The sequence below is a fragment of the Phasianus colchicus genome, chromosome 2 (assembly GCF_987193195.1).
Source record: "Phasianus colchicus chromosome 2, bPhaCol1.hap1.1, whole genome shotgun sequence".
NCBI lineage: Eukaryota > Metazoa > Chordata > Aves > Galliformes > Phasianidae > Phasianus > Phasianus colchicus.
The window spans coordinates 20,884,863-20,903,929 of record NC_143437.1 but is presented as its reverse complement, the minus strand read 5'-3'; the positions used below and the strand labels follow the sequence as shown (position 1 = coordinate 20,903,929).

The 19,067-nt window shown below is 35.5% G+C and overlaps 1 protein-coding gene across 11 annotated transcripts in view; it reads left to right on the top strand.

Moving 5' to 3' along the window:
* Positions 1 to 19,067, top strand: part of CENPF (centromere protein F) — a 65,390-nt gene that overhangs the window by 9,047 nt on the left and 37,276 nt on the right. For all 11 annotated transcript variants that reach the window (XM_090135043.1, XM_090135042.1, XM_090135046.1 and 8 more), the window contains 7 exons: positions 942 to 1,067; positions 3,615 to 3,743; positions 5,284 to 5,406; positions 9,025 to 9,160; positions 10,282 to 13,694; positions 15,238 to 17,520; positions 18,063 to 18,215. In XM_090135043.1, coding sequence (XP_089991169.1) covers positions 942 to 1,067; positions 3,615 to 3,743; positions 5,284 to 5,406; positions 9,025 to 9,160; positions 10,282 to 13,694; positions 15,238 to 17,520; positions 18,063 to 18,215 — 6,363 coding nt within the window. The remainder of the gene's footprint in view (positions 1 to 941; positions 1,068 to 3,614; positions 3,744 to 5,283; positions 5,407 to 9,024; positions 9,161 to 10,281; positions 13,695 to 15,237; positions 17,521 to 18,062; positions 18,216 to 19,067) is intronic.

Genomic DNA, 19,067 nt, shown 5'->3' with positions numbered 1-19,067 from the left:
AAATATTTTTAGATTAAATTGCATAGAGCAACAATGACATCTGGTGGCAAGTTTTAACCGTGAAGAATCTGTCATACAACTTTGGCTGAAAATCAGTATGTGCTGCCTGAACTACAGTGTGTTGTGATGGCATAGTCTTTGCATTTTTAAACGACTTGTGTGAACTAAAATATGGGTTAAAATGTCATGTAAGATGACGTTGAGAGAGTATATAATCTTAAAATGTGATTTCATGACCTAATCCTAAGCAATTTTCATTCATAGGCATACAAAGTGAAGCTTTTTTTTAAAAAAAAATAACTGCGTAATACAACTTGGTGAATTTATTTAATCAATAATTTTGAGTTTATTTAAATATAAAATACATACAAGCAAAATCATTCAGAGTTTTGCACATAATAATGCAAAATAAAGAATACTACTTAAAATCTTTAATTTCAAACTGTAGAAGTTAACCAGTGTGAAGTTTTCTTCTTACTGATTATTTGAGTTGCAGTACCTACCTGCAGTCTCTTTTCGCAGCAGTTGACAAATAGGAAAATAGGGCAGAAGTCATAATTATTTGAATCTATGATTTAATGTCAGATACAGCATGTTTCTGTAGGCTGTCAAGGAAACTGTAGATAGTTCCGGGGCAAAAAACTGCTATAAATAGAATGATCTTTAATAAATTACTCTCTTTGTCCTCAAACTTCATGTCATCAAAGATGTGTTTTTTCTGAAGGTGATTTTATCTCTTTCTATTTTTCCACTGATATATATATTATCATTTTTTAGTACCTTGGATTACTAAGAATTTCTGATACCATGCAGAGTTCCACTGTAGTTTATTTGGATGCTAGAACAATTGTAGTAAGTGAAATTAGTCTTTTTATTTGAATGGAAATGAACTAAAATAAAACTTCACTTGTACTTTTAATGCTTGGGCTTGATTATTTTAGGTCCAAGCAATGGAGCAAAAGATGAAAAGATTGTCAGAAGAACTGAATTGTCAAAGACAAAATGCTGAGAGTGCTCATCAGTCCTTGGAACAGAAATTAAAAGCAAAGGAAAAGGAATACCAAGAGGTAAGACAAGAAGAACTTTTCTAAATTTTGACTTGCTGAGGAGATGAAATCACATGGCTTTTTTGTTTGTTTTTTGTTTGTTTTTTGTAACTACTTTCCAGTTAACTGCAATCACACTTAATAGGTAAAAGATTCAAAGGTAATTGGAAAAATTGAGAACTGCAGAGAGGAAGGGCTACCAGAGAGATGCAAAATTATTTATTTTTATTAGGTATTATTTTGTTTGAGAGGTATGGTTGAAATGCAAATATGCAAGAATCTATGTTACACTGACCACAAACCTGCTATATATGTGACTTCAAATGTAATAATCCAGTTATTCGTTTGTGTAGAATCTTAGTTAACTTTTCCTGTGTCTCACATATGACAAGCAAATTTCTTGAGGATTGTTTCTCTCTTCTAATCTTGGTTTGTGCTCAGAAGATGGTAAAATATGAGATTTACTTATCTGTCCTTAGCTTTTTCTTTTTGTCAGCTAGTGCAGAGAGGAAAAGTCTAGCAGTATCCCAGGAAAATTAGTGAAGTTTGTTTATGTGTTTGTTTAGTTGAACGCTGATTCGGATGAGATCCAAACTTAATCAGTGCTGGAAAATTCAAAAGATTTTGTAGTGATGATGATACTTTGGATAGGTATTTTAAGTTTTTTTTAGGTACTGAGAAGGAGGCTGTCCTGAGGAACAACTGCTGTTGTGTCAAATGCTTGTCCTTAAAGTTTTTCTCAGAGGTATCCTTAAGAAGACTAAATCACTGGCAGCAGTTCTGCTGGAGTGGCTCATGAACAATATTGCTAATGAAAAAACAGTTTCACAAAATCTAACCGAGATCTCAAAGATAAACAGAACCTTGTCTAGAAGAGGTCATAAGATCTTTGAATAATTGTTGAATATTGGAAATTCTCATCTGTATATTTTACTTGGTTGGGATTTTTTCATTCTGTGAAAGCTAAATCCTGGTCCTACTAAATTCTGTCCTATAAAAGCTTGCTTGTAGGTTTCTTATTCATTTCGGTTTCTACAAGGTGAGTTTCCAATATGTGTTTAATTTCCATAATGGCAAATGCCTGGGGCTTCTAAAGCCTTTTTTCTTAGCTGGTAACCTAACCTGGTTTCAGAGTTGCACTTGCATCGGTATGTAATTTCAAATGTTTTCTGTCAATTTTCATTTGAAAGCTTACATCCAATTTCCAAACTGAAAAGGTGGAACTTGTATCTTCCCTTACTTCTGGCATTTGAAATTTAGATGTCCATCTAAGCTAATTATTTAGGCCTCTGCTTTACCTTGTGTTATCAGAGGCACCTCCAGAAGGCAGGTTATTCCTGCCGCTTTAGATGTTTGTCTTCACAGTTTATCTGAATTTTTGCTGAGAATGGAAGAGAGTCTCCCCTGTAAGCTTAGAGGTATGTAGCTAACTTTTGGATATCCAAAAGTAAAGGAACTATTTTTTGTTGTTTTGAGTATTTGTCAAAAAAAAAAAAGATTTTTTGCAGTTTCTCTCTTGTACTCTTATGGTTTAAAAGCCAAGGTCTTTTCAGTCCCTCAGCTTTAGAAATAATTATTGTATTGCTATGGGATGTAAAGACATTGAATTAATCTCTTCATTAATGAGTTCACTAGGGCCCAAAGGGCTTCCTTGCATGCACTCAAGAAGTGCTTCTGGCCAGAGGTTTGCAGAAGAGCTCTTTAGATCTAATATGTACTCTATTCGGTGTTAGCTAAAGCTAGTTACTAAAGTGACATCGAGCTGTTGTCACATCTTTTCCTTCCAAATTACACAGTGCTTCTGTCACCTTCTTGTGTGGGAATATAATTACAGGTTTATCTACATCAGGTTCTACACAGAAGTGTAACCAATGCGTATTTTTAGCAAAGCTTAGCAAAGATTGATGCTGCAATTTATATAGAATTACAACTGTAATATCCAAAGACATAAGAAGAGACCAAATGAAAATTGCAATCGTGATTGTTTTTCTTAATTGATACCTACTTGTTGTGTTGTAAGAACCACATGAAATGTATTGTTCTTCTACAGGTTTCACAAAGTCTGTTTTGTGCCATTTTCACAAAAGACTGCCTTTGTTAGTCTCTTGTTGATTAGTGCCATGCTGGTTATTATTTTATAAATAAGTATGAATTTCCCTGGGGGGAAAAATATCATATCTACAGTGTGATATATAAGTAATGGTAAAGAAGAGTTGATTTTGTCCACTTGTAGCATAAAGTGGGTCTTATTTGAAACACATCTGTAAGATAACAAATTTTAATACTTACTTTCACTAGATCTAGGTATTTTTTTCTCCCCTTTTCATGATATGACTGTTGCTATAATGGAGTTTTTCAGTAGATCACACAAACTGAATTAGAACCATGCTTGTCCATTTGCAGCACAAAACAAAGTTGTATTTGAATTATTTATTGTGTAAGAGGAGTGTTTCTGAGCTGGCAGTATCTGCAAATCAGTATCTTTTTGTTATAGCTCCAGTAACAAAAATAGAGACTTGCTGCTGTTTTATGTACTTATTTCTTCTCTACTCTATCACTGTCTTCTAGGAACTTTCTTGTCAGCAACGTTCCTTGCAAAAGCTGGATCAGCAGAACAATGATGTAAGAAACAAACTGAATCAGGAGCTACAGCAAGCCAAAAATGACTTCAATGCTCTGCAGGCAGAATTTGACAAAGTAGGTTTTTGTATTAAATACTTCTACTACTGCTAGAATTTAGTGGTCTTGACAATACTGAACAAAGTAAATAATAATAATTAATGTGGGGATTTACATTAATATTTTGTGCAGTTTGTATTAGCTGCTTTGTATTTACCATTTCTCACTGCAGTGCTACGTATTTAAATGTGAATTACAGAATTCAAAAGGTTTGAGGTTAGTCCACTTTTCACAGGGAAGGAGAGCAGTGCCACTAAAATAAGTCTGTTGAATGAGACGAGAGTAACTATAGCTGTTCACAAGGAACACCTTGTACAGGAAACCTGCAGAGGTGCAACCTGATGGTAGAACTAAGCTGATCTACAGGTAGTCAGCTGACTCTTGGAACTACAGCTTCCAAGGAAGTATTTCATATACTCTTGGTCATGCACTCTTGTTACTTCCTTTATAGCAGTACCTACACACATTTGAACCTGCAGAGAACTGATAGTAGATCTAAAAAAGAAAACAGAAAGTACATGTGTATATGTGCATAAGAGTTTTCCATCAATTTGACTGAACAGACTCTTCATAAAATCCAGATTATTGTCAAGGCTTGTGTGAGGGACACTTTGAATGTTAGGGAGATCTTCCCCAGTTTTGGCAGCAGGTAGCCATTAGGTCATATTAGTTATGATGGAAGGAAGTTATTAAGATGGAAGGAACTTTTAAGGAAGTTATAATGTAGCAGAAGCCTAGAAGAAAGGAAGACTAAAAACGGTATGTATTTAAGGGTCAGAACGCTTCTGGTTGCAGCTATAAAGCAGCAGAGCTAGCTGAACTAGTAAGAAAAAAAAAAGTCATGAGTCTGAAAGTTGTGTTGAGAAGACCCATTAGCAGGGAGGCTGAACTAAGACAGTATTTCTGGAAGCGATTACATTGTTAAATGTTTTCAGTGTAGGTTTTTAATACACATTTTTCTTGAGTGTATGCTACTAAAGAAATTGGTTTCATATTGAAAAATAGGTACTTTATAGTTCTTTCTACAAGAAAGCTGATTTATTATCCCATGACACCAGAATTATTATAAGTATGACTACATATTTTTCTTGCTTTCTTGTTTTGACTTGCTAATCGTATTTCCTTTCTTTGAAATCTGGAGCATTATAGGACTATTTTGAAAGAGGGAAGGCCTGTTCAGTTTCTCTAAAACACTGTCCATAGAGCGAGAAGTGCAGTTGTGGTGCTTAATTTCTGATTTCTATAGCTTAGCAAAAAGGCTGTTATGCCTTCAGTCTCATTTATACCCTACAGTCATATCATCTACATTGTGGTGATGTATCTGCTAATTGAATGTACTCATTTGTCTCAGAAAATCTGTATTTATTTTAGAGATATGACACCTTTCTGGAGGTAAAGGGGCAGAAAGGCAATAAGAAGTTGTTTTCTAAACCACAGTGCAGCAGACTTAGGTCCAAGGTGGAATAAAGTATGTAGTTTTGTTTTTCTTTGTAATAGAATTTTAGAGTTTATGCATGGGAGTTTTAAAGGAAAAAGTAAATTTTCAATACTCTTACAGGTAATGGCAGTGAAACAACGTTTGGAACGTGATACCAGTGATCTTACCCAGAAGCTGTGCAGAGCAGAACAGGCTTTGCTAGCAGCCCAAGCTAAGGAAACGGATCTCACGAGAACTTCTGAGGTAAGCAATGCAGAGGAGTAACAGAGTTGTTATTATAAATCACCAATCTGTGATGGAATGTCTATAAAGTATCTTTAGACACTTCTTATGAATTACCTTAATAACACAAAAATTAGGTCTTCACTAAGTTCACGTACACTAATTCAGCTTGTGCAATTGTCTGGTGGACTGGGATACAATATTATAATTCCATTCAACACTCTTCATGTTCACGTTAGACTTCTTTTACCGAATGTGGGCTTTTGTTTTAAGATATTCCTGCTTTTAGTCCTGAAATAAAAATACATAAGTGTTTGTTTGATTTTAGAAGTACATTCTACAACCATTAGTGCATACTACTGAACTTTAAAATCATATACAAATGCTCACTATGTTGTCTTAAAATGACTGCATTTTTCTAAAAGGAAACAGAATCCCAGATGTTTACACCACTCTAAATACTTCCCTCAAAATGAAGATAAATTCAGAAAGATCTTTATCTTTTAACGTGCAACCTCATATTCATAGAGGCAGAAATCTTTTCCTGTCTTACCTGCCTTTGTCTTTTCAGTTCCACTGTTTTGCTTATGTAGCAGAGAATCTACAGTAAAAACTATTACAGGTGTGCTACTATGGTGAACCACTAGGTGATGGAATTTTTGTTTTCTGCTTCTGGTTAAAGGAAAGAAAGCCTATGGAATCTATGAAAGAAACCTATGGAATCTATGTCAAAGATTTGTTTAAATATTCTCAGTTGGCTCAATGCCTGTTGTCATGAGCAGATATAAAATCTGATATGATTTCTGCCAAAAATTCTATGAACAAATTTGAAGTACTGTAGGTGTTTTTTTTACCCACTAGCACTAACACTGATACAGCTTTAGTATATTGTGAAACTTTGGTTTAGGTACAATCATGCTGGTAGACTACAATGTCTGGAAATGTTCCCAGTTATTGGAATGTGGCTATTTAAGCTGTTAATTGTTAGAACACTATTTCACATGGCTTTGGCCCAGCTGACTAGCACTCTTGTACAATTCCCAGGCACAGTTTGAGAGTTCACATGAGCCAAGGGCCATTCCCAGCAAACAGTTTGGTTACAGCCACCTGCTTTGGAAGATACAAGATTTTAGTGGTACAGATATGGACTGTCTCATGTCACTTGGCCTCAGTGCTGGATAGTCCTCCTTGGCACATGTTTATTTAGTAAAAAAACATAACCAGTGCCTTCTAGTGGAAATGCTGATCAAGAACACTTTTGTTCTTCCTGTGTATAACAAAACAGAAAAGCCTCTAGAAAGCTTCAGCACAATCTCAGTGTAATCTTTCATACTGAAAAAAGAATGAGGAAAAGAAGAGAAATCATGTATAGCAAATATTACAGGCAAATATTACATGCCTTTTCCTGTTTTGAAATTATAAAGTGAGGCTTGAGAGGGACACTTGTGTTTTTTTTCCTTCGGATGCTGCTGACAGAGAACATCTTAATTTGTGGAGATGCTTTCTTTACTGCAAGTTCTTGGCAGTGCTGGTTTTTTATCTACTGATCTTTTATCCATTGTATTGGTCTGTAGCTGCAATCGTGCTTTTCTTTGTATTTGTTTGTCTTGGCCAGACAATTAAACAGCTGGTGATAGTGATATTGTTTTAGAACATTTCATGATACATTTATAAAGAACCTGAATCTTGGGATGTAGTGATACTTGAAAAGATCAGTAATGCTGCAGTTTTCTCTCTGTCTTGACTTGCATATGATATTACGGTGTATGTTGCAAACCTGGCTTGTCATCCTCAATCATAAATAAGTGTAATAAGAAAAAAAAACCCAAACCATCAAATTGTTTTGAAGTCCTGGAGGTTTTGTTGACTGTAGATTCTGTTTATAGCAGTAGAAGATGAGATTGAGATTGTCTTTAGATTTACTGTAGAGAGAGGTATAGAATATTGCAATTATGTTCTAGCTTCTTATTGGAGAATACCATTGTTTTGTGGTGGTTAATACAGGTCCACTGCTGCATTCACTCCTTACTGTGTAGGACTGACATTTCAAAATATTGCAAAATAGATGCACTTGTGAGACAGACTAGATATGTTCAGTTTAAGGACCGGTAAGCTTTGCAATCATGGTATCTCTGTGATGTAGCAGTTATGGCATCTTATGATATAGCTTACATTTTGATGGTGCTAGCAAACCCGTGGCTGTTAATGGAAAAAATTGGTCAGTCTGTCCCTGTACTGCTCAGTCTGCCCACTGAAGACTTTCTCCTGAACAGTAGTACTATGCGTATATTTTCTGGAGCTCAGTTTAGTTCTTTGATTTTTTTTTCAAGTCATGGTTGCAGAATGGATAAATTGAGCAAAACATCATAGAAATAGAGTCATTAACTGGATCAAAACCAAATTGATTTCATTTCTTATAGCTTTGGAAAATGCAAATGGAAAGTTGTTATCATATGCTTTGATAAATTGTGGCTTCTTGGGCTTTGCTGAATGCTGTTAATTGGGAATGTTTTGCACTGAATCAAAATAATTGGACTTCTCAGCTGTTTTAATTTCTTAAACTTATCTGTTCTTCTGTAAATAGATCACTCCAGGTTTTCTAATGAACAGGCATGTTTAGTTTCTATACTTGTATTTTCATGCAGCACTTGGAATGCGGGATGTTTTGGCACTTGTAACTTGAGAAATTATTGTTGGGATAACTAGAAAACTTTGTTCCTTGAAAATTTTGTGACTTTTTTTTTTAACTCTGAGTTGGGAAGGCTATGAGTAGAAGGAAAGTTAACTGTTTATGACAGTGACAATTTTAATCATGTTCTGAGGATGATTTATTTATGTTGCTTCGAAAACAAGCCTGCCATGCCAGCAAGCATTTAATATTTTTCATCCAGACGTTTCTGTTTCTTGAGCTTGGCTTTTGTGAATTGCTGTCCATCTGCTAGTAGTAAATGGATGAATAATAGACGACCTGTTTCCAATTGGGCCATGCCAGTGCCATGCCATCTGTTGTCCAGCAGTACAGGAGTTTGGAGAAAAAGGATTCATTTCCCTACAAGAACTTTTGTTTCATTTCCCATATGCAATGGCATTGTACAATTAATTATGTATATATTTTTAAACTCAATTTATTTGGAAGAAAGTACTCCTAATGGCAAAACAACCCTCTGAAATTGTAAGCACTTCTAAATAAAATGTGAGCTTTGTTGCTATGGTGATGTTTTTTCTGGTTTAATGAGAAGTTGTCTCTGTGTGAGATATGTGAAATTTAATCTGCAATTTTCTTTCTGATTTTGATGCCATTTTAGGGGGTTTGTTTCCTTTGTTTCTTCAGATAGAGCAGCCTTACTTAATCAACTCTGATTTTGTAGGATATGTTCTATCCTGTCTGCTTGGGCAGTTATGTGGAGCTGTTTGTTGTATGTAAACAATGGGTACCTAACAATGTCAACTGGCAGCATCCCTGAGAGACTGTCAACTAGTTAAGCTCTCATTCAATAAATGTTCTCAGGCATTTGGAACCCAAGACCAGCTGCCTGGAGAGGACTTAGTGGAATAGTTTCCTTCTGACTTAAATGAATAAAGTTCTTTGAACTTCTTAAAAAAGTATATGAAATGTGTTTGTTCTTGATATTGTTTCAGGAAGTGAAGAAGGAGAAGAATCTTCTTGATGTACAGTATGAAAAAAAACTGCGAGAAATCCACCAGCTTGAAGAAGAACTAGGAGCAGTCAAGCAATCTCTAAAGCAGAGCCAGAATTTTGCAGAAGAGATGAAAAGTGAGTTATGGTTTTAAATTTGCATGTCCCTTGTTACTTTCTTAACAATGCATGTTTTCTGCAATACTATAAGTTTGATTGTAAATTAAGAAAAAAGATTTCTACCATGGGATATGATTATGATGATATTTTTAACCTTTACCAATGTGAAAATGAATTTTTTGTCTAAACATATGCAATTTCTGAAGATATATAATTTTGAAAGTAACTGAAGCACAGTCACCTTAGCAGCAAGATGAATTTCATAGAATATATTTAAACCAGGAAACTTCTATTTTCTTATTATGTGTTTGAATTCTTTAAGGAAAAAAAAAAAAAAGAGGAAAGCATTATGTAAGCACTGATACTTGGGTGTTCCTTGCAGTGGCTGGTCCTAATCAAGAACAAATTTTTACAGGAACTAAGTAGAAATACAAAATATACTTTTTAGTTCCGCAGAATCAGATGAAAGGCTATGGATTTCCACTTCTTTCTGTGCAGATTCAAACTTCGTGTGAGATCTCAAAGGAAGGCTTTTGAAGTTGATTCTTTTCTCCTGAAAATTAATCACCGAATTTATCACCTGAAAGGCAATGATGCTTCTGACTGGCAATTTGCATCTTTTATCAGCTATCTAGTGAAATGTAGTGTCCTTTTCATTATTCTCTACTATTCTCTATTTCTTATCAAAGCAGTGTAACAATGATGGCAATCTGAAAAATGATTGTAAATATATTTTTTATCAGAAAAGGAGTAGGAGACTGATCCAAGACAATGGGTCTGGATCCATGAGAATGTATCTGGAATGTTATAGGTATTTAAAAAAATAATGGTGAGAATGAGGCAACAGATAGCAACCTGACAAGTTATGTACTGACTAGACTGTAGCGCAGACTTGTATCAGGCTGTAGAACTGGAAATGGACAATGTCTATGAATATACAGTGTCAGATAGCCTGAAGAGATATGAATAATCTTTTTTTTTTCCAGTGAGGCATTATAACACTATATACACTATATAACACTAATACACTGCACTAGAATAATTAAAAACAGTAAAAGTAAGTGGTCATTTTTCAGTTACAAGACTATCAAATTGGCTAATAGTGTCTAGCAAAGTTCTGACAGTGTTCTCTGTTGCAGATAAGAATACTTCTCAGGAAGCAGAGCTGAAGTTACTGGAAGAGAAATTTATGAAGCAAGAGAACTCCCTTTCCTTGGAGAAACTGAAACTAGCCTTAGCTGACATGGAAAAGCAGCAACATTCTACTGATAATCTGCTCAAGGAGAAAGAAAATCATATTAAAGAACAAAACTGTAAAATAAGTAAAATGGAGGAAGAGTTGGAAGCTTTGCAGAGGCTCCTTGGATTTAAGCAGAAAGAATGTGAAGAATTAAAGAAAGAAACAAATGTTTTTTCTCAATGGAGAAATGAAAATGATCATGTTATAAATAAACTTAAGTTGGAAAAGGAAGATATGCTGATTCACATTAGTGACTTGGAGAGTTCCCTCCAAAGCCAGCAAATTGAAAATCGTGAACACAGTGAGAAATTCAAAATAATGGAAACTGAAAGAGACAGGAAGAACATAGAAATCAAAGAGCTCAGAGACATGCTAGGATGTAAAAGTGCAGAATTAGAAGAACAGAAAAAAGTTTGTGATGAACTTCGACAAGAAGCAGAATGTTCCAACAAAAAGTACTGTAAAGACATAGAAAATATGTCCTGTAAAATATTACAGCTTACCAACCAAGTTAGTGAGCTAGAAGAAAAGATACAACTACTAGTAAGTGAAGGATTGCAAAGGGAGCAATGTTATCATGAACTGCTTGGTGAATATGAAAAAATCTGCTGTCTTGTGAAAGCAAAATATACTTCTGAAATGACAGAAGATAGAGGTGATTTACAAAGTGGTCAGGATGAAACTGTTCTAGATAATAAGCAACTAGCAGCAAATAAGCCTGTTGCCAAGGGTCATGGATGTGCAAGAGCACTGCTAGGAATAGAAACAATGAAGGATCTGATGGTCTTACAGGATCAGATCTCTTCTCTTGAGATTTCCCCAATGGTTCAAAAGCAGCTGAACTCAGATCAACAGCACCAGGATGAAGACTTACTGCAAACTGAGAGTGAAACAGATGGAAGATTATGTGATGTAAAACAGAGGCATGAAAGCTTTGTAACAGAAACTAACCAGCACATTAGTAACTTTCAAGCAGATATTTCAGCACATCAGAAATCTATTAGAAAAACAGTCACTATTATTGAGGAAAAGGACATGGAACTGCAATCTCTGAGAGAGAGACTGAAAACCCAACAAACAGAGCTTCAGGAATTAAAGGTCAATAATAAATTCCTTGAGGATTCAGTAAGACAGCTGAAGCTCATGTCTGAGGCATGGGGTTCAGAGAAGAAGGGCATGTCTTCAGTGATTTGTTCATATAGCAAAGAAATTGAGGAACTTACTGAAGAAAATGCAACCCTTAAGGATTTAAGCAGAGATTTAGAACAAAACCAAATAACTCTACTGGAAGCAAATAGAAATATTTCTAATAGTTTAAAGGAAAAAGAAGAAATAATTTCTGAAATGTCCAGAAAACATGAGGAGGAAAAACAATGTATGGAAGCAAGAACTGAAGAAATCTCAAGAGAGCTGAAGATTTTGCAAGCACGGTATAAACTGGTAGAAGAAGAAAATGTAAATGTGATGAGCATTCTGAGAGAACAGACCGTTGTATTTGAGGCAAAGAAAGCAGAATTAGAACAAGAGGAGAAATTGGTACTTAATGAAAATAAAGATATATTACATAAGCTAATAGCCTCAGAAGAAATAAAAAAAAATTTGATTCAAGAACTTCAGCAACTGCAGTCAGGCTTTTCTGACATTGAACATGTGCCCACTTCTGAGCTTGACTGTTTAAAACAGGAAATGTCAAATGTCAAGGCAACACAAAATGCAATTCAAGAGCAACGTAGTATTGTGTGTATCCAAGGTAGGGAACAATTGGTGAAAGAACTAGAAACAAAAAGTGAACCTCTAGTGTGTGACTCTGGTTGTGAAAGGAGGCTCTGTTCAGACCAGTTGAGGAAGACCATGGAAGAAAAGGATATAGAGTTGAATAAATACCAAGTTAATCTTGAGCTTCTTCAAATGGATTTGGAGGACAGAGAGATCTCCCTGGAGAACTACAGGTTAGAAGTGATGCAACTGAAGACTGCTTTAAAAAAGATGGAAACAGAACTTGAGAAAAGCGCGAGAGAGAAAGAGACACTGCAGCAAGAACTGCTGTCTGTTAAAGAATTGAAAGCTTCATATTCTCAGCTTAGATTACTAAGTGAAGATAGCCAGTTGGAGGATAATGATGATGATGTTTCTCACAGTTGTGACATAAGAGGAATGGATGAGTTGGTCTTGTCATCCTCTTTGCAAGTAATAACAAACAAACTGAGTGAACTGGAGAAAATCTGTGAGAGATTGCAGAATGATAACATAGCATTTGCTTCTGCATGTAAAGATTCAAAAACCGATGGCACAGATATTAATAAAGTGGCAGAGGAGAAAGAGAACATAATCAATACAAATTTAAGAACTGAGAAAGCTGCTTTTCAAGATGAACTTATGAATCAAAGTGATAACAGTGATTTGAGAATGGATAGTGGCAATAAGGAAATATTCAGATTTAAAGAACGCAGTACTGGATCCAGTTCTGACTATGAAGACTTAAAATTGTCCAGTGAAGAAGTAAAAATTCACTTTGCAGAAATAAAAGAGAAGTTATTCTCTTTCCAGAATGAGCATGTAAAATTATATGAACAACATTGTAGTATGGTATCAAAGATAACGGATCTACACTCTTGTATTAAAATACTGAAGGCCGAAAATTCTGCATTGTCAGCAAGTATGAGCAGTCTTCATATAGATTCTCTGAAAATGCCACTGTCTTCTAGCCAAAATAAGACACAGTCTAAATTAGATGAAACTAAGTCTACAGACTCTTTACTGGATGTGACCTTCTCAGAAGTAAGTAAGGTACAAGATAATTCTTGGAATGGTGGTGTGTGCAAATGGACAGAGGAAATTAATCATCTGAAAAGTTCTGTAGAAGGAATTTCAGAAGATACAGCTAAAGATTTGATTGAAAATGATCATAGCGGTCACATATTGGACTCTGTTAAAGAGTTCAGAAGTAGTACTCCTAGCAAATCTAATCCTGAGGACAGAATCAAAGAACTTGAAATGCTATGTCAGATATATGAGAAGGTCATCAAGGTGCTCCAAAATCAACTTCATATTCAAGAAAATATGAAAACTGAGGAAATACAGGAGATGAAAAATATTATGCTTTCTGAGAGAAAAGAAATAGATAAACTACAAAATCCGTCTGATAAGAAAGAATGGCAGCAGAAACTGAATTACCAGACTACAGAGATGGAGTGCAAATTGGCAGCAGAAGGAAAAACTGAGAATCTGTCTTTTGACCTTACAACAGCAAGTCTCCAATTACAAGTCCTTAATTCAGGTTCTCTTTCACTGCTATGCACTGATACTGAAAATGTAAGTAATTACAAGGCTTTTTGTAAACCTTGATTTGTGGTAAAGCCAAATTTGGATTTTACATATTAAAAATGAAATATGTTTAAAGTTTTATCCACAGAAGTGGTACTGTTTAGAGAAAGTAGAACAATAATCTGTCTCTTCATTTTTGGATAATGCATCACGGGCAATCAGAGAAACAACAAAGTCAGCATCTCTTGTCTGTTAGCATTGTGTAGTACACTGTGCTTCTTTCTTCAAGTATATGTCAGTGTGGATTCTGCAGTGCTAGCTGATGTGAGTATGTATGAATGTTGTATGTATCTGTACCATGTTTACAAGTGTAGATCTTTTCTGATTTAATACATCCTGTTGAAGATGCCTGTACTTTCCACATTCTTTCATGTGAACATATCAAGCAGAGTAGGACTGCTGTCACACCTCTAATTCTCTTTAATAACCTCTACAGCCAGCCAGAACTAGCTGGTAGCAGAACAGATATTTTCATTTCAACTTCACTTCCTTCAATATAAGTAAAAGAATGAGAATTTTGGAAGTCAGTGCTGTCACTTCTTTCAGTACATCTTTCAGAAGATGGCATGAAACCAATGAGCTAGATTTAACTGGTCTTTGTAAGGAGTCTTGTGTGTGACAGAACATTCAGAATGGAGGAGAACCATTTCAATTTGTGCACACAACTGTATTCTACTAATTCACCTAAAAGCAGGTCTAAAAAGTACATTTCCTGCCTGGGAGAATTCTAGTTTTGGCTGTTAAATCCTGTACGGATAGCCTCCAGCAACTAGCCAGTGCAGGCCTGGAACTGACAGTTTAACACTACTCACAGAGCATTTTGAAGATTTCCATTTTGGCCAGCTGTACAACACTGAGTAACTGTTCCTTATGAAAAAATAAAATCTTTCAGTTGTATGTGTTGCTCATGAGTAGCAGTTAGAATATCCACACTAATACACAGATACCTAAAGAAAGGGATACAGCTCTTCACTGTACACAACTGGAGCTCTTTCAAGACAGAGTACATAGTGTACAGATCATTCAAGTTTTCACTTCTGTCACAATTCCTTTTTCAACTCCTCAGTTTTCAGTGTCAGTCATTTTTATTTTCCAAATGAGAGTGTGAGATACCCCAAATGTAAAACCATCTCTGGTAACTGAGAGAAGGGATTCTTTGATTTGGGTCTTGTGCCTCACAAAGGTTCTCTGATGTCTAATAGATGGTGAAGGTAAAACAATTCCCCCATAAATGATACTAATTTTTATTGTGTCATCTGCATGTCTGTTTTCCTAAAATATCAAGAAATGTGACATCTTTGCATTTAGTTCTTCATTATACTTGGGTGAAGTGTCTGCCTCAAAATCACTAAAACTTTTCAGCCAAATATATGTGTATTTGTAGGTGTAAATTTGTAAATTCTTCCCCTAGGAAAGCAGATTCTCAGTTTTTTATGGTTTAAGAAAATTTGTAAGATTCACTTTCCCTTTTTTTTTTTGTTTACATGCATACATTGTTATTTTTTTTTAATACGATTCTTTAACTTTGCAGGCCACTCAGCAAGAAAACAATGGTCTTTATCAACTGGGAGTGCCTGTTGGAACTCCAGCACTGAGAAACAACAAACCAAAACTAATCCCCTTGGAGAAAATGGCTGTAGGAGAAACAGCTGTGCATGAAAATACTACGGAGACCACTGAAGCAAAACTAGTAGAAGCTTATTCTGACAAGTTTCATAGAGGAGAACAATGTAGAAATATGTCAGATAAAAATGCCAGCTCTTCACATCACGATAGCGCACTGTCATTTTCTAATAGCAGTTTATCTTTAAGTTCAGAGGATTTCTTTGAAAATGAAATAAGCACTAAAACTTATCAAGAAGAGATAAAACAAAAAACTGTTCAAGTTTCAAAGCTGATCTATGCAACAGAAGGCCATAAAAATGTTGATTTTCTCATGGAAGTCAAGGAATTAAACTCACAAGAGGGCTTTCAGAATGCACAGTTAACTCTGGAGAAATCAGCTTCAATGGAATTGGAAGAAACTGCTGTAGAAAAGGAAGAAAACAGTGGCATAAAGGAAAACCTGGAATCAGTTTCTGTCAATAAACAGCAGTTATCTCATGGAGTAGTGTCTTCAGAAAAAGAATCTGAGAAAATAAGTTCTAAGCACAATATAAATAAAATTAGTTTGTCTAATACAACCAACACACTGGATAATATTGAAGTGACCAAGGGAGACTGTCATGATCTATTTCTTGGAGATGAAAATGAGCAGAGGCAGACAAAATCTGAGCAAGTTAATATGGAGATGCATGCCTTGTTTGTAGAGGGTAATGCTGAAATTCTTTGGGCAAAGTGTCAGCAGTTAGAAGGAGACAGGGAAATTAACCTGAAAACTATTCCTAGCCTTCAAGAGCAGCTTGTTTCAGTCACATCTGAGAGAAACCATATTGATCAAGAACATTGTGTTCTGTCTGAAAACAAAAAAGAATTAGATCAAGAGTATCAGAAATTAAAAGAGTTAGAAACAAAAAAGGAGGATTCTGCCGAAATCATTAGAAGATTAGAGAGTGAAGTAAAGATACAAACAAATCTGCTTGAGACTGAAAAGTCTGATACAGATCAACTATCAGATGAAAAAGATCACCACCCACAAGAGTTGCAAAGTTTAGAAAAGGATGCGTTGTCTTTCAGGTTGAAAGAAGAAAAACTCCAAAACCAAGTGGCAGATTTGAACAAGGAGAAAGCAGTGCTTATGAGAGAATCTGCGATGATGCAGAGTAAACTGAGTGCATTGGAAGTTGAAAATTCAAAGCTTTCCAGATATTTGGATGGCTTGATAACAGAAAAACGTGAACTTGCTGCTAGACTGAACTCAGCACAGAAAGAAGTAAATCAAATGCGAGAAGGAATGGAGAAGCTGAAAATAAAAATTGAATCTGATGAGAGAAAAAAACACTACATTGCTGAAAAGCTGAAGGAGAATGAACGGAAATCTGATGCTCTTTTGGATAAAGTAGAGAGGCTTGAAAGAGAATTGGAGATGTCAGAGGAAAATCTAGAAGATGCAGTTGTCCAACTGGAGACTGCAAAAGCAGAGGCAGAGACATTAACAGCAGAGAAGGAAGAGATGGCTGAAAACTTGAAATGTCTTCAGTCACAAATCAACGATCTCACCTCACAAAAAGAGTGTTTGGCTAAAGATTCAAAGGATAAGCAAGAAAGGATCCTTGAACTGGAGTCTTCAAATTTGACTATAGCAAAACTCATAGAAGAAAAGGAGAAAGAAAAGATGCAAATCAAGGATGAGTTTGAAAATGCTGTGTTATTGTTGAAAACTGAGCTCAAAGGTATGAGTGAGAAATTAGAGTTTTCTTCCAAGGAAGAAGCAGTTGCTAGAGCAAAAGAGCAAGTTTTGATTAATCAGGTGGCTTGTCTTGAGCAAGATAAAACAATGCTATTACAGGACTGTCAGGAATTAAAAAATGAAAATATAAAGTTGAATCACACAAGGGAATTACTTGCTAAAGAAGTTATGGAATATAAACAGAAGCTGGAAGAAAAGATACAGGAAAATCATGCTTTTCAACAGCAGATAAAAGAATCGGAGGAACTGTCTTCACAGTTGACACGCATGGAACACGAGCATGAATGCTGGCACCAGGAAAAACAAAAGATGCAGGATTTAATTGTTGAGTTGAAGCTGAAGGCACAACCTTTTTCTGATAATGGAACCTTTCCGGATATCCTGAATATTCTAAAAGTGTCCTATAATGACCTTCAGAAGGAGCTGGAATCTACACTCTGTGAAAAGACTGCTTTATGTAAAAAGGTAATACCATTTTCAGGAGGGTTGAGTTCCCTTTTAAAGAATGAGGATAAAGTGTCCTCTGGGCTTACCACTTCCTTAATAAATTGTTTGTTAAAATAACACTGACCTCAGACTTTTACAGTAAGCAGCCTATTTTTGAAGTTATGTTCTCAATGCAATCACACATTTGCATTGTAGTTAGAGCTGGAAAGCAGGATGATGTTTTGTGTGCAGTGAATGAAAAAGATTGCTTCAAAGTAGACATAGGAGTTCAAGTAATCTAATAATGTGGGATATTTTCCTCTTTCCTGTAGAAGGAGGAAAGGCAAATATTGGGTGAATGAGTTTTCATATTAAGAATAAGTACTTGTAGAGCTCAACAAAAAGTGAAACACCAGTTGGACAAATGCTGTGTCAGAATGGCATTAGCCTGTTGTAACCCGTGCTTGGAGTTGGGCCAGCGAGGGGAGTAAATTAACCCATCTTTAGAACTTCTTATATTTATGCAAAAAATAAGAGATCATAACACTTAATACAAATAATGATGGAAAATTTAATTTCAGGTAAATGAGCGGACTGAAAATTGTATCGAGCTGGAAGTCAAGCTAAGTGATGCTGAACAGGCAATTTCCAAATTACAGGAAGAATTTACTACGGAGAGGAAGAAGCTTGCTGAACAAATACAACTCCTTCAAGAACATTCAGAACAGAACAAAGTTAGTTACTGCATGTGTAGTATATCTGTGTTCAAGGCCAGACTTACTATCATTAAGAATGCGTGGAGGTTGTTCAAGGGACTCTGCTAATGACCTATTATTTCAGGTTCTTGCTTCCAAGTTCCCGAATATGTAATGTTCCATTCTGAAATGGGATGATAATTAGTTAAAACTTTTTCCCCTTTTCTTTCTGTTGAAGGAATTGAATTGTTTTCCTAGTCTAAATGCCACAATTGGCTACCTGAAAATCTTTTGCTGCCAAGAATTCTCTACTGCAGGCATTCAATCATTAGGCTGAGGATGTTAGATTAAAAATTGTCATGTTTCTCAGGCTTGCTTGAAAGAACAAATTATTTTCAAAGAAGAGTCAAGGGAAAAGCAGATTATGAGTGTTTAAGATGTTCCTATTTAATACTCAGGCTGTTTTTTTACCATGGTGATGACTGTAAGTCTTGTTGATTTGTGAGCAATATTACATGTTTTTAAATGAGTTTAAGTGACCTTCTGACCTACTAATGATATTGACAAAATTTTATAACCAAGGACTTAGTTCTGTTCTGGTGCTGAGGGTATTGAATGGAAGAACTGAACTTTCTGCAACTTTCAGTAACCCTGTATGAAAATAAATTTTCCTTTTGGGCAGGTGTCCAAAAAGTACTGTTATGAAAGTAAATCAATGTGAAAATACTTAGAAAGCTTTGTTACTTTGATAGGGTGAGAGATGACCCTTAATGTTTCAAGTCACTCTGGAGGAGCAGTCTTATGTTTATGTCTTATGCAGAGGTTAAGCTTTGGTTTTGCCTGTGCTGCTGAATTTAACAGTGTTGGCAAAATTTCTCTTTGTGTACCTAC